Source organism: Gymnoscopelus microlampas, assembly GCF_963454915.1.
Source record: "Gymnoscopelus microlampas genome assembly, chromosome: 21".
In the NCBI taxonomy this organism is placed as follows: domain Eukaryota; kingdom Metazoa; phylum Chordata; class Actinopteri; order Myctophiformes; family Myctophidae; genus Gymnoscopelus; species Gymnoscopelus microlampas.
The window spans coordinates 36,177,586-36,189,960 of record NC_139958.1 but is presented as its reverse complement, the minus strand read 5'-3'; the positions used below and the strand labels follow the sequence as shown (position 1 = coordinate 36,189,960).

At 42.9% G+C, this 12,375-nt stretch overlaps 1 protein-coding gene across 2 annotated transcripts in view; it reads left to right on the top strand.

The window, feature by feature from the left end:
• ctif (CBP80/20-dependent translation initiation factor) overlaps positions 1–12,375 on the top strand; it is a 106,462-nt gene that overhangs the window by 21,339 nt on the left and 72,748 nt on the right. For both annotated transcript variants that reach the window (XM_084046618.1, XM_084046617.1), the window contains exons 2-5: positions 834–1,025; positions 7,208–7,279; positions 11,521–11,649; positions 12,042–12,115. In XM_084046618.1, coding sequence (XP_083902744.1) covers positions 849–1,025; positions 7,208–7,279; positions 11,521–11,649; positions 12,042–12,115 — 452 coding nt within the window. In that variant the 5' untranslated portion in view covers positions 834–848. The remainder of the gene's footprint in view (positions 1–833; positions 1,026–7,207; positions 7,280–11,520; positions 11,650–12,041; positions 12,116–12,375) is intronic.

The window sequence follows — 12,375 nt, the reverse complement described above, 5'->3', positions numbered from 1 at the left end:
TGGCAGCAGTGACGTGCGAGACAGAACTGGTGGAATGGATGTTCATATACTAGTTGTGCCCCACTGACCCAAGTGAGATGTGAACAACCCACTGCTTCCCCTACTGGTGGGGTGTGGAGACACAGCCTAAGCCTATACCTCACTGGTCATGCTATCATTGCTGGTTAAAGTGGTGTTAAGGTGATATGTAAAAAAGGTTTTTTTTAAAAGATAAAGCTCTATACCAATTTTGTCCCAATCAGGAGATTTTCGGTTTAGGAGCTTGAGACGGAGAGACATTGAGCAACGACTTTATATAAATGAACATAGAGCTATTTGACACTTATTTTAACAGCAAAATATCACTTTCATCCCCCTTTTTAAGCGGGTGCTGTAATGTATACCAGAGAATTCATTTTACAATGTGACGGATGGAGCAATATCACAATTGACATCGTTTTAATAGGTTTCGTTAAAGCCAAGGATTAAAGGGACAGTTCACCCCAAAATGACTTTTTTTTCCTATCGACTAGTCACCCCATGGAAAATGAAGACCGGCGGCGGTTCCGGTAGGAGACACAAAGAGTCTCGTTTGTGTCTCCCACCGGAACCGCTGCCTACCGGTCGGCTGGCCATCAAATGTTTGGCTTAGGAATGCGACAAAAACTAAAAAAATACCCTTGAATTCAAGTCTCCATGGGGGTGCCTAATCGATAGAAAAAAAGCTATTTTTGGGGTGAACTATCCCTCTAATTATCTTTTTCAATAAAGACTGAAACGCAAGGGTGTTTCTTTTGTTCAATTCAGTAACTAACGTATTTCTTTGTTCTCCCCCATCATCATCATCCTCACAGGGCTGGTTGGTTGCCATGGAGAACTCATCGGTGGCGTCGGCGTCGTCCGAGGCGGGCAGCTCGCGCTCCCAGGAGATCGAGGAGCTGGAGCGCTTCATCGACAGCTACGTCCTGGAGTACCAGGTGCAAGGCCTGCTGGGAGACAAGGCCGATGGCGAGCCGGAGGAGGACAACGGCAGCAAGATGCCACAGGTCAGCATGCTGTACCGCGTTGTTACAGTCCCATGCCGTGGTCTATGTCTATGTTTTAACCCATTGAGACCTGAAGCCGATTCTACATGTCTCCTAAATCCCAACAGTATTCTGAAAAATGTATGTTTCTGTATCAGTGGTTCTCAAGCTTTTTCATGTCAAGGACCCCCAAAATGATATGTATTTGGCTGTTCCAGGGACCCCCAGAAGCAACGATTTGAGTTAAAAATGTTCGCTTTGAAAATATATATATTCAAAGATTTGCACACATTTTCACATTTTCTCAAAAATAGCAGATCTACAAGCTCATAGCGCGGCACTCGGTGCCGCGCTATGAGCTTGTATGTCTGCTATTTTTGAATAGCCCAAAGTATAAAATAATACTTTTTAGCTCAAATATAAAAATGACACAGTTCCAGGTCTTAATGGGTTAAAGTACAAAAGTATTGGTATCAGAATGTACTTAACCCTTTAAGACCTGAGGCGATTCTAAAAATGTTTTCTAAATCCTAACAATTAAAAAAAATATATATATAGTTATTTTTTCACGATTTAAAAAGAAATAGCAGATCTACAAGCTCATAGCGCGGCACTCGGTGCCGCGCTATGAGCTTGTATATCTGCTATTTTTGAATAGCCAAAGAAATCTAAACTGACACAGATGCGTTCCAGGTCTTAATGGGTGAAAGTACCAAAAGTAAAAGTACTAAAATGTTTGAAAATAGCAGATCTACAAGCTCACAACGCGTCGCGATGCGACGCGTTGTGAGCTTGTAGATCGGCTATTTTCAAATGGCCTGTGTATAAAATAGGGCTGAAGTGGTTAATGTATGTTTTATAATATAATAATTGATAATCGCAAAGTAACTACGAACTAAAGTTTTCAAATAATTGTAGTGGAGTAAAAGTACAATATTTGCCTCTGAGATGTAGTGGAGTAGAAGTAAAAGTACTGAAAATTGGAAATACTCCGGTAAAGTAAAAATACCTCAAAATTTTACTTGAGTATGTGTACTTAGTTACTTTACACCACTGTTTGCGGCCCACCCATCTGACCACTTAACACGGGAGGGAGCCAAGCAATTGATTGCTTGGCTCAATAGAAATACAACACAAAATAACGTATCACAATGAAAACAGATTTGTCAAGGTTTTAAAGAAAAAAAATACTCTAACCCTTTTTTTTGCAGTAACTTTTTAATATTAATCTTGTATTCAAATTGTTGCAGAGGTAAGAAAGGAGGCACTCGGATGCATTTACTGCCTTTTACTGGTGGAATCGCTGATCTGTGTGGGAATCGCTGATCTATTTTTAGTCCAGCCTTTGGTCTCTCAAGTTGTGATATGCAAAACATGTGAAGCTATACATTTCGGAAATCTGTTTTTGAACCTTCAGCTACAAGCTTCTTCATGCGACACGGCTCACACACACGTGGGTTCCCAAGGCTACTTACATTTCATTTCATATTTAACCCAAGAAACGCTCCCGTTTCCGCTAGGCACTTTTTGGGCCGGCCACCTTGACCGACAGGATTATATCTTACCCGCCAAAGAATAAATTAATCGGCCATATTATAATTAGTGTCACAAGCATGTTTGCAGATACATGCACCCAACTGATGATTACACCTCGTTACGTTAGCACTGCGTTTCTTTCAAAAAAGAACCGAATAAAGTGGCCGTGAGTGAACTGCTTACACGACTCCGTCACTCAGTATAAACAAATGAGTATATGTTTTTTGGGGCTTCACATCTCATTCAACCTTAATATGCAAAACTGTTAAAGGATCGTGGGTCAGCGCTATAACCGAGAAGCCGCACTCTACCAACCACAGATAATGACACAGCAGAAGTTGCTAGTTTGGCTGCTGCTCTGAGCGGCCGTGTCACAGCACCTGAGATGCCGACTGGGCGCCCCGCCACGAATCCCCCCCTTGTTAACCAGGCTAGGTCGCAAAAACGCGCTGATTTTTCCGTGGGTGTTATATTGAAACACGTGACCCGTAGTAATGTGTTACCCTAGGATATGTCTCGTATGAAACTCCTGAGAGAGTGACACCTATGGTCACATAGTTCTACAGGCGTGACACCATGGTGCTGCTGAATGCAAGTGGGAGCTAATTATAATGCTGCATTTGATTGAACAAAACATTTCAGGACCTATATTGTTTATCATTTAACATTTCTGTTCAATGTATAAGAAATTCTGTTAAATGTAGGAGCTATATTTACAATATAAAAAGTTTTTCGAGGTGATAAATATTGATTTTTTTTTTTTAAATGAATGATTTTTTTTATTGGTTCTTTCGGCCTCTTTGATCACTGCTAATCGGTCGATCCCTAGTTTCGGTTGAATTAGCTGTATGTATTTATATGGAATTATATTATAATAGCAAAACCAAATAAAACATCTCTGCATCAACTGTTTTATATTCTACCCCTGTCTGACTGTTTATAGACTGAGTAACTTCGAGTAGAGTGACTTCACACATGGAAGTAAACAGAACCCCGTCCGTCACACTCAGATGAACTGGTTTCCTGCACCTGTGAAACGTGTGCACACAGGCGCACATTCCCCGTTCCCCGCTGATGTTAGGACACCAACACAGACCACGCTCAGTGAATCAGTAATCAGGCTTTAGTTCAGCCAATGTCATCTCACTCAACCTCTGTTTAACTTCAGTGTCCCTGCCAGTCCATCAGAGACACCGTGAGACCCTCGCTCGGCCTCCGTTCATCTCTCAGACCTGGACACACACAGACGGTTGACGCGCGACCCAATGACACCAGATTAGACATTTGGCTATGCGATCAAGAAAACACATTCAAGACTCACCCAGCAGTCGTAATCCTACAAGCGATGGGAAACTGCAGATGGCTTTTGATCAAGAATGGAGCGTGACAAAACTTTTTTTTTTACCCTAGTAAATAGGGCTTTTTATTATTAATAAAGGATGAAAATACAAAACATAGGAAAGAGGGAAAATGCAAGAACTGCTCAGATAGTTATCACAAGGTATTCCAAGAGAAATGCCCGCTTTTGGGCGCAACCTCTTTTATAATGTCTGGTCAGGATGGATGCAACTCCCTTATTTGGTTATTATGTTGCAATGAGACAAAAACTACTCTTCTACAATTTACTCTTATTACTTTTGCAACGTGCCCTTTGCACAGCGTGGCAAGTTCGATAGCTGTGGTTAAGTGCCTTCCTGCAAACTCTTTGTTCCAGGAAGATTAAGCTCACAGTGTCTCTCTCTTACCATGCAGACAGGAAATACACTATCACTGGGGTCACAGTGATAACTACATGTTCCACCTGCCAGTATCACCGTTCTCTCTATTTGTCTAATGCATGAATACATGGTTCATGCATGCTCTAAGCAACAAGCATACGTTTTGAATGTTTTTTTTCTTAACCCTCACAACCGTGGAGTTTGACCCCGAACCCCGGTACTATTTCAGTAGGGGGTTCCATAAGCGGGCCTCCCCTGACCATAGTACTGGTCAGGATAGGTTGGTTGAGAGGGCCCATAGTGAGCCTGTACAGTTTGAGTTCGGGTCCCTGTGTTTTATTATAGTCAATAGGCTCTATGCACAGCAGCCATATTGGACAGAAACTGGGCCCCTTCCTTGCTTCCTTCACAGGTGTTACCAATGACACTAATGAAGGCTCTGTTCCATTTAGTGTAGCACAGTGGTTCTCAAACGTTTTAATTTCAAGGACCCCCATAACTCTGAGAGTGTACAAATGGAACCAAATGGACCCGGGAGGGTCCATTTGGTTCCATTTGTACACTCTCAGAGTTACACCCTCTCAAGGAACCATGAGGGTCCCTGGACCACACCTTGAGACCCACTAGTATTTCTAGTGAGCCAACATGCACAATATCAGCACCCTGACTCTGTTTGACCAGAACGGAACAGAGCCTTCATTAGTATCATTGGTAACACCTGTGAAGGAAGTCAGAAGAGGCCCAATTTTTCTCCAAAATGGCTGCTGTGCATAGAGCCTATTGAGTCCTTGGTTCAGATTCTATCACCTCGGAACCCAGTTCTGTTATCATAACACCCGAGCGAACCAGACCCGCGCACTCAGCCGCCGTATGACGGTGTTGTTGCGTATCAAAAAATAGCAGACATACAAGCTCACAACGCGGCGCCTTGCGACACGTTGTGAGCTTGTAGGTCTGATATGTTCAACGCGCGACACCATCGTGCGACGAATAGGCTGTTCTTTCCGATAACTGCAGCGCACTGTGCGGCACAGCAGCAGCAGGCTGTCGGGAATTAAACTATTATGATAGGTTTTGTGGTTGTAAACTACGTATTGCAATCATGCAATGTTGTTACTTTATCCAAATAATATTAATAATAGGCTTAAATGATAAAATAGCCTAATAACAGCATTTTCCCAATCGGCCCACGGTGGCCGGTGATGTTTATACTTAACGGCCAATTAAACATTTCATCGGTCAATGGCCGGTAAATACCGGCTAACGGAAACCCTGATGTACACGTGCAACTTCCTCCACTCGTGATGTTATGATGCTTCAATTCCATTCTGCTACCTGTACAGCCACCTTTTTTCAGAACCTTTCAAGTCATTTCCATATAACTAGTCCATACCCGTCCGGGAATATGCACACTCAAAAGTATTTAGGGTTATGCGCTGTGTACATGCATTGCATTTGTATTGCTGAACAGCCATAAACAAAGTAGTAGTAGCAACTATTACCACCATTCAGGTGAATTAATTAATACATTTTTGGCAGGAACATGATATCCAAAGCCCCCTCCCGCTCATGAAATGCAGTGTGTGTGTGTGTGTGTGTGTGTGAACACGGGCCGTAAATGAAAGTCCTTTATAAGTTTGTAGCGTTCTCTGTCTGTCTGGCAGCTGGCCGTGCGCAGTTTGATCATTCATCCCATAGCTTGGGGGGGCTATAACCATGGCGACGGCTGTGACCATGGCGACGATAGCTCCCATAGTCCGAATTTCCGAATCTCCGGTGTTTACATAAAAAAAAAATCACACCCAGTGTGAAGTGAGCGGTGTTATTTAGAAACAACAGTGGTCGTCACAGTGATCACTTAAAAAAAAAAAGATTTTTTGAAGTGCGTGGTGATATTTAATGGTTATTATTTCATCATGCGTCTCGCTAGCCAATCAAAGCAAAGGGTCTGAATAGAGTCAGCCAATCACAGTACAGGGAAAGACGAATTCCCAACCCCACTTATAGGAGCGGCTACACCGCTCAAAAACGGCCGTCGTTATTTGGTGCATATGCTAATGGTCAATGGCCGTGTGCAAATTCAGATCAATTGCTCCAGCAGGAGCAACTGGAATTGGAGAACTGGGCATAATAGACAGGTTCTGTCCACAGAGGTTTCCTTAATTATATGTAGGATAATAAATAAAAGAACAACTGATATTGTCTAGATATGGAGGAGTAGTGTGTAAATAACTGACGTCCCTTACCCGTCGCCCTAGCTTTTAAATAAAGGTTATATATATATACACAGGGCAACTGTAAGTGGGTTAGTTTACCCCGTGGGGTTACAGTGCCAGCTGTACATTCACTAAATGGCTCAGAGGAAATCACAATGCAGCTGTAGTCAGAGATGAGAGATCTCTCTAGGGGGGAGATGTGTTTTAACGACTGGTTTTAACAGTGCTTCTCAAACATTTTCATGTCAAGGACCCTCATATTGATGTGTATTAGGCCGTGGAACTCCATCTGAAAACATTGTGTGCCAGTAGGGACCCCCATAAGAGAAGATTTGTGTTTTTTAATATTTATCCCCCCCAAAATAGCCGATATACAACGCATCACGACGTGTTGTGAGTGAGAGTTGTTAGGGAAGCCCCTGGAACCCTCTCAATGACCCATGGGGGTCCCCCAGACCATACTTGGTCTGACCACCACTAGATTTGAAATATTTTTTGAAAAATTTTAACAACACACATAATATTGTATGGGGGTCCCCTGGCACAAAATATTTTCAGATGGGGGGTCGGCAGCCAAATACATATTAATTTGGGGGTCCTTGACATGGAAAAAGTTTGAGAACGCCTGGTTTATACCGTCCACCCACATTCACAACTCAAGTGACATTTTGCTCATATTGTTACGTCTCTCTCTCTCTCTCTCTCTCTCTCTCTCTCTCTCTCTCTCTCTCAGTGGACAGACGAGTGCAATGACAGAAAAGATGGCAGTTGGTCGTCTTCATGGGGACGCGGCTCATCCAAACCGGTATGTAACTGTGTGTGTTTCTGTGTATGCTTATACTGTATATCCATGGGGTAGTTCACCCCACTCTCAAACCCTGTAGCTGTAACAAGTTCAAAAATGAACTTCTGGCAAACCTTTATTAATTTAGGTGGACAAAATTGTTTAAATGAGTGTGTGCAATGACCGAGTCAGTCATTGTCACACGACAAAGTATAAAATAGGACTTAAGTGGTTAGCTTAGCTCACCAGCGGTTCACAATGTAGGGTCTGGGGTCGAAATGGACCCTTACCAAATGGACCCCGTAAGGGTAACACTCAGAGTTAAATTAAAACTGAAGCCTTTCTGTGTTAGATTAGGGTCCCAATGATTAAAAACAAAATGGTTCCATTTGTACACTATCACAGTGACAGACCCATAAGAGTCCATTTGGACCTCTTATGGGCCCCCGGGCCAGGCGTTGAGAAACAGTGAGCTAAGCTAACTGTCATTGCCTCATATGGTGGTGATTCTGTGGCAAAGGTTTGCAGAAACACTCTGCTTGCCAGAGTCAAAATGAACCTCTGCATGACATGCTGGTTATTATGGTCAGTCCTGTATTTGTTCAATGTCTTTTTGATGTCACATAAACTCACTCCCAGCCCACATCAGAGCAGCCCCCACACTTCTGTTAAAACCTCAAAACCCACCACCTCAGACTTGCCTATCCCTCGTAATCCTGTTTAGAACTTAGAAGAAGAATAAAAACGGTAAAACGTTTTTTTAGTTTCCTTCTCTAGCCCCTATATCTTTTAATTATGTTTACAGATTTTTGCTTTAACCACAGGGCGACCATTTTCAACCTATCTTCATATAATTGGTCCTCACTAATGCTCATGATAAAATGGTCTAGCAGACCTTTTTTTTTCCCAACAAGATTTCAATATTTTTTTATCAAAGCAGCCAAGAACAACTTCCATTATAGCATGCTAACTTTCCAGGAATAGAAAGACTGCAGTTTCTATTAGCTCGGAATCCCAGTCACTGGTAGACGGGTTTCTGAACTGTCCACAGCCCGCCTCTGAGACACAGACGGGGTAGACAAAAATGGTACCATATCATAATGAGCATTAGTGAGGACCAATTATAGGTATTATCCCTGGAACTGTGTCATTTTTAGATTTGAGCTAAAAAGCATTATTTTACACTTTGGGCTATTCAAAAATAGCAGATCTACAAGCTCATAGCGCGGCACCGAGTGCCGCGCTACGAGCTTGTAGATCTGCTATTTTTGAAAAATCGTGAAAATGTGTGCAAATCTTTGAATATATATATTTTTAAAGCGAACATTTTTAACTCAAATCGTTGCTTCTGGGGGTCCCTGGAACAAAATATTTTGATGGGGGTCCGCGGCCAAATACATATAATTCTGGGGGTCCTTGACATGAAAAAGATTGAGCACCACTGATATAGAAACAAACGTTTTTCAGAAAACTGTTGAGATTTAGGACACATGTAGAATCGGCTTCAGGTCTCAATGGGTTAAACCCTGTAACAGTATCCTATACTTATTGTACTGTATCGTATGCACGTGTGATCTGCAGCGGTGGCTCTCTACCCTTTTCATGTCAAGGACCCCCAAATGAATACGATTTGAACCCCCATCAGAAAACAATCAGTGCCTCGGATCATGCGTTTAAATCAGCTATTTTTAAATAGCCGATGTACTGTAGGACTAAAGTGGTTCAACTGGTTTTGATGCCATATTGTGTGTTGGGGGGGGGGGGGGCAAGAACCCCGGGGGTCCCCCAGACCCTGCTTTGAGAACGTGTGCTGCTCTACTAGTGAACAGTCATTTTCATCGGGGTTCTCCAGACAGTGCTGTAGCTCTCTGGCTCTGCCGCAGTGTGTGTGTGCGTGTGTGTGTGTGTGTGAGTGGGCATCTGGACTGGACTGACTGTCGTCCCTCAGGCTCATGTGTGTGTGTGTGCGCGTGTGCGTGTGCGTGCACACCGCTAATCATGTGCAGCAGAGGGAAACGGCAGTCTTGAGAACACAGAGCTGTAGCCGTAACGTACTGTCAAACATGGGAGATTCACAACGTATGCCAGTGCAGTGGTTCTCAAACATTTTCCTGTCACGTTGATATGTATTAAACCACCATTTTGCTGGGGACCACGTGGAACCCCCTCAAGGACCCCTTTGAGAACCAGTGCCTTAACCCATTAAGACCTGAAGCCGATTCTACAAATGTCTTCTAAATCCCAACAGTATTGTGAAAAACTTATGTTTCTATATCAGTGGTTCTCTTTTTTTTAATAATTTTTATCCCTCGATTTTGTAACCCTTTTTTTCACCCGGTGCCAATTTGCTAAGTGATCCTGGGCACTACACTCCCCCCACCAGCCTAGGGAGGCCAGGGCCGAGCTCATGCCTCCTTCAATGCATGAGAGCCAACTGACCTTCTTGTCACCTGACAGGGGGGATTTTCCCTGGCTGGACGTTATTCCAACCAGTTCCCTTCCCCTCCATCATGCGCCCCGGCTGACCAGGGGTAGGCAGTATAGTGACCAGGATTACTACATGTTTTTGTGAGGGTATTAACTACCCTTGGAGACACGGGGAGAACATGCAAACTCCACACAGAGTAGGCCCTTTCGCCAACCCCACCTAGGGATATATATATCAGTGGTTCTCAAACTTTTGATATGTATTTGACCGCCGACCCCCATCTCAAAATATTTTGTTCCAGGAACCCCCCAGAAGTAAAGATTTGAGTTGTTGGTTTAAAATAATATATATATATATGTATTCAAAGATTTGTGCACATTTTCACGATTTTTCAAAAATAGCAGATCTACAAGCTCAGAGCTCAGTGCTCACAACCAGTGCCTTAGTGAATGAACGAACACACTCACCGGTAATGATTTGTTTAGAAATATTGCTGATAGTGATTACAGTATAGTGGTGTATGTGTGTGTGTGTGTATTTGAGTTTGTGAGGGTTCATCCATTTATTTGTGTCTATTCATTGTGTGTGTGTGTGTGTGTGTGTGTGTGTGTGTGTGTGTGTGTGTGTGTGTGTGTGTGTGTGTGTGTGTGTGTGGGTGTGTGGGGGGGGGTTCAAAGTGATGAATGCAGTGACATTGAATGAGTTTTCCTCTGTGACTGCCACTGCATCGTCATGGTGCTGATGCCACCTCTGTGGCATACTTTCTACCTCTGTGTATCTCCATGCTGAAGCCTAGGGACATACAGTACAATTGATTTGGAATATGCCTTTTCTGTTCTCTGCCGTGTGTGCGTGCGTGTGTGTGTGTGTACAGTTCACTGGAGTATACAAAAGGAGCCTAATGGAGTTACATTCACACAGTGTAGTAGATTGGGGTCCCAGAGATAAAAATCCATATCAAATGGGGGTCCATGGCCTAATGCAAATCGAACTGGGGGTCCTTGAAATGAAAAGGGTTGAGAATCACTGCCCTAATGGAGCAACAAACCTGAGACAAACCGCTTTTGTTTGTCCCTGCACTTTTACATGTCTTAATGTTTTGTTATTTAAACACACACTTTATTATTTGTATTTTGTGTCATCGTCGACCATTGCATTTTGTTCTTATTTTGAAGCACATTTGGTCGATGCTCGTCATATGAAATGTTTAAAACATAATAATCAAGTCAAATTGGTTTAAATAGCATATCTCTGCTGTCCGGCAGGAACCGGCTATCTCCAAAATGTTCATTTTTCAGGAAATGAAAAAAAACAAAAAACAAAACAAGTGGAGTTAGGAGGCTTTGTTCATCATCAACAGCTGAATGGACCTCCAAGCTCACAATGAGGTTGGAGGTCAAAGGGGGGTGGAGCCTGGAGTCAGCAAAACCAGCTAACTCCACCCCCCTTTGGTGGAGTTAGCTGGTTTAGCAGAAAGTTTGAGGATCCAATGGAGTTAGCTGCTTTTGTCAGAAGCGCATTCATTGGTTCAATATTTGTTTTACCAACACACAGTCGTAAAGGGTGTTCAATGGCCCTGATTTATGGGGGGAAAAAATGCAATAGCGTCGAAATGGAGTTAGCTGGTTTCTGCCGGACAGCAACGATATTATGTTCCCATGTCGAATGCCAAAAACACAATTAAAACAAATGTGTGACAATTACACGTCAAGTAACATTTTTTTACAGGCCTACTCCATTGACATTCTTTCTCCCTGGCTCCCTTTTAGGGAGCACAACAATAATGATAAATAATGTATTTTACTCATTTGGCGTTCTTTCTCCTCCTCTCTAGGATGAATGGGAGCACAGCAGTAACGAAAGTACGGGCTCCAGACCCAGCTCAGGTTCTAGACCAGGCTCGGGGTCGCGCTCCGGCAGCAGGGGCCGAAACAACCAGTTCAAGGGCCCCACCAAAGTACAGGTACAGTAAATGCTGTTTACTACACATCTTTGTACACGTTGTACAGAGAAAGAGAATAGAGCCCGACCAATATATACGTAGACAAGCTCGTAGCGTGGCACTCGGTGCCGCGCTATGAGCTTGTAGATCTGCTATTTTTGAATAGCCAAAGTTTAAGATAATGGTTGAAGTGGTTAAAAACCTAAAAGTGACAGATGCTTTCTTGGTCTTAGTGTGTTAAAAAAAAATAATAGCTGATCTACAAGCGCACAATGTGTCGCAACTCGACCCAAATAGGGACAGAAGGATATACAGTGCGCACACACTGCACAAAGCTTTGTACTATAGATCTAGCTCACAGGAAGCGTGTGCATTATGTACTTATCTTATATTTCTTGTCTTTTTTTTTCTAGAACGGTAATCGAGAGGGCTCACTTGACATCCTTGGGACAGACATCTGGGCTGCTAACACCATGGACTCACACGGGTAGGTACCTGCGTGTGCCTGTGCGTGTGTGTGTGTGTGTGTGTGTGTGTGTGTGTGTACGTGCACCTAACCCATGCATTTTTAGATTTCTATGGCTTTTCAAAAATAGCAGATATACAAGCTCATAGCGGCAACATTTATTGTGCAAATCTTTGAATATGTATTTTTTAAAGCGAACATAAAGACTCAAATGTTTACTTCTGAAATCCTTTTTTGAAAAAAACATATGTTGCTATAATCTGTGGTTCTCAAACTTTTTC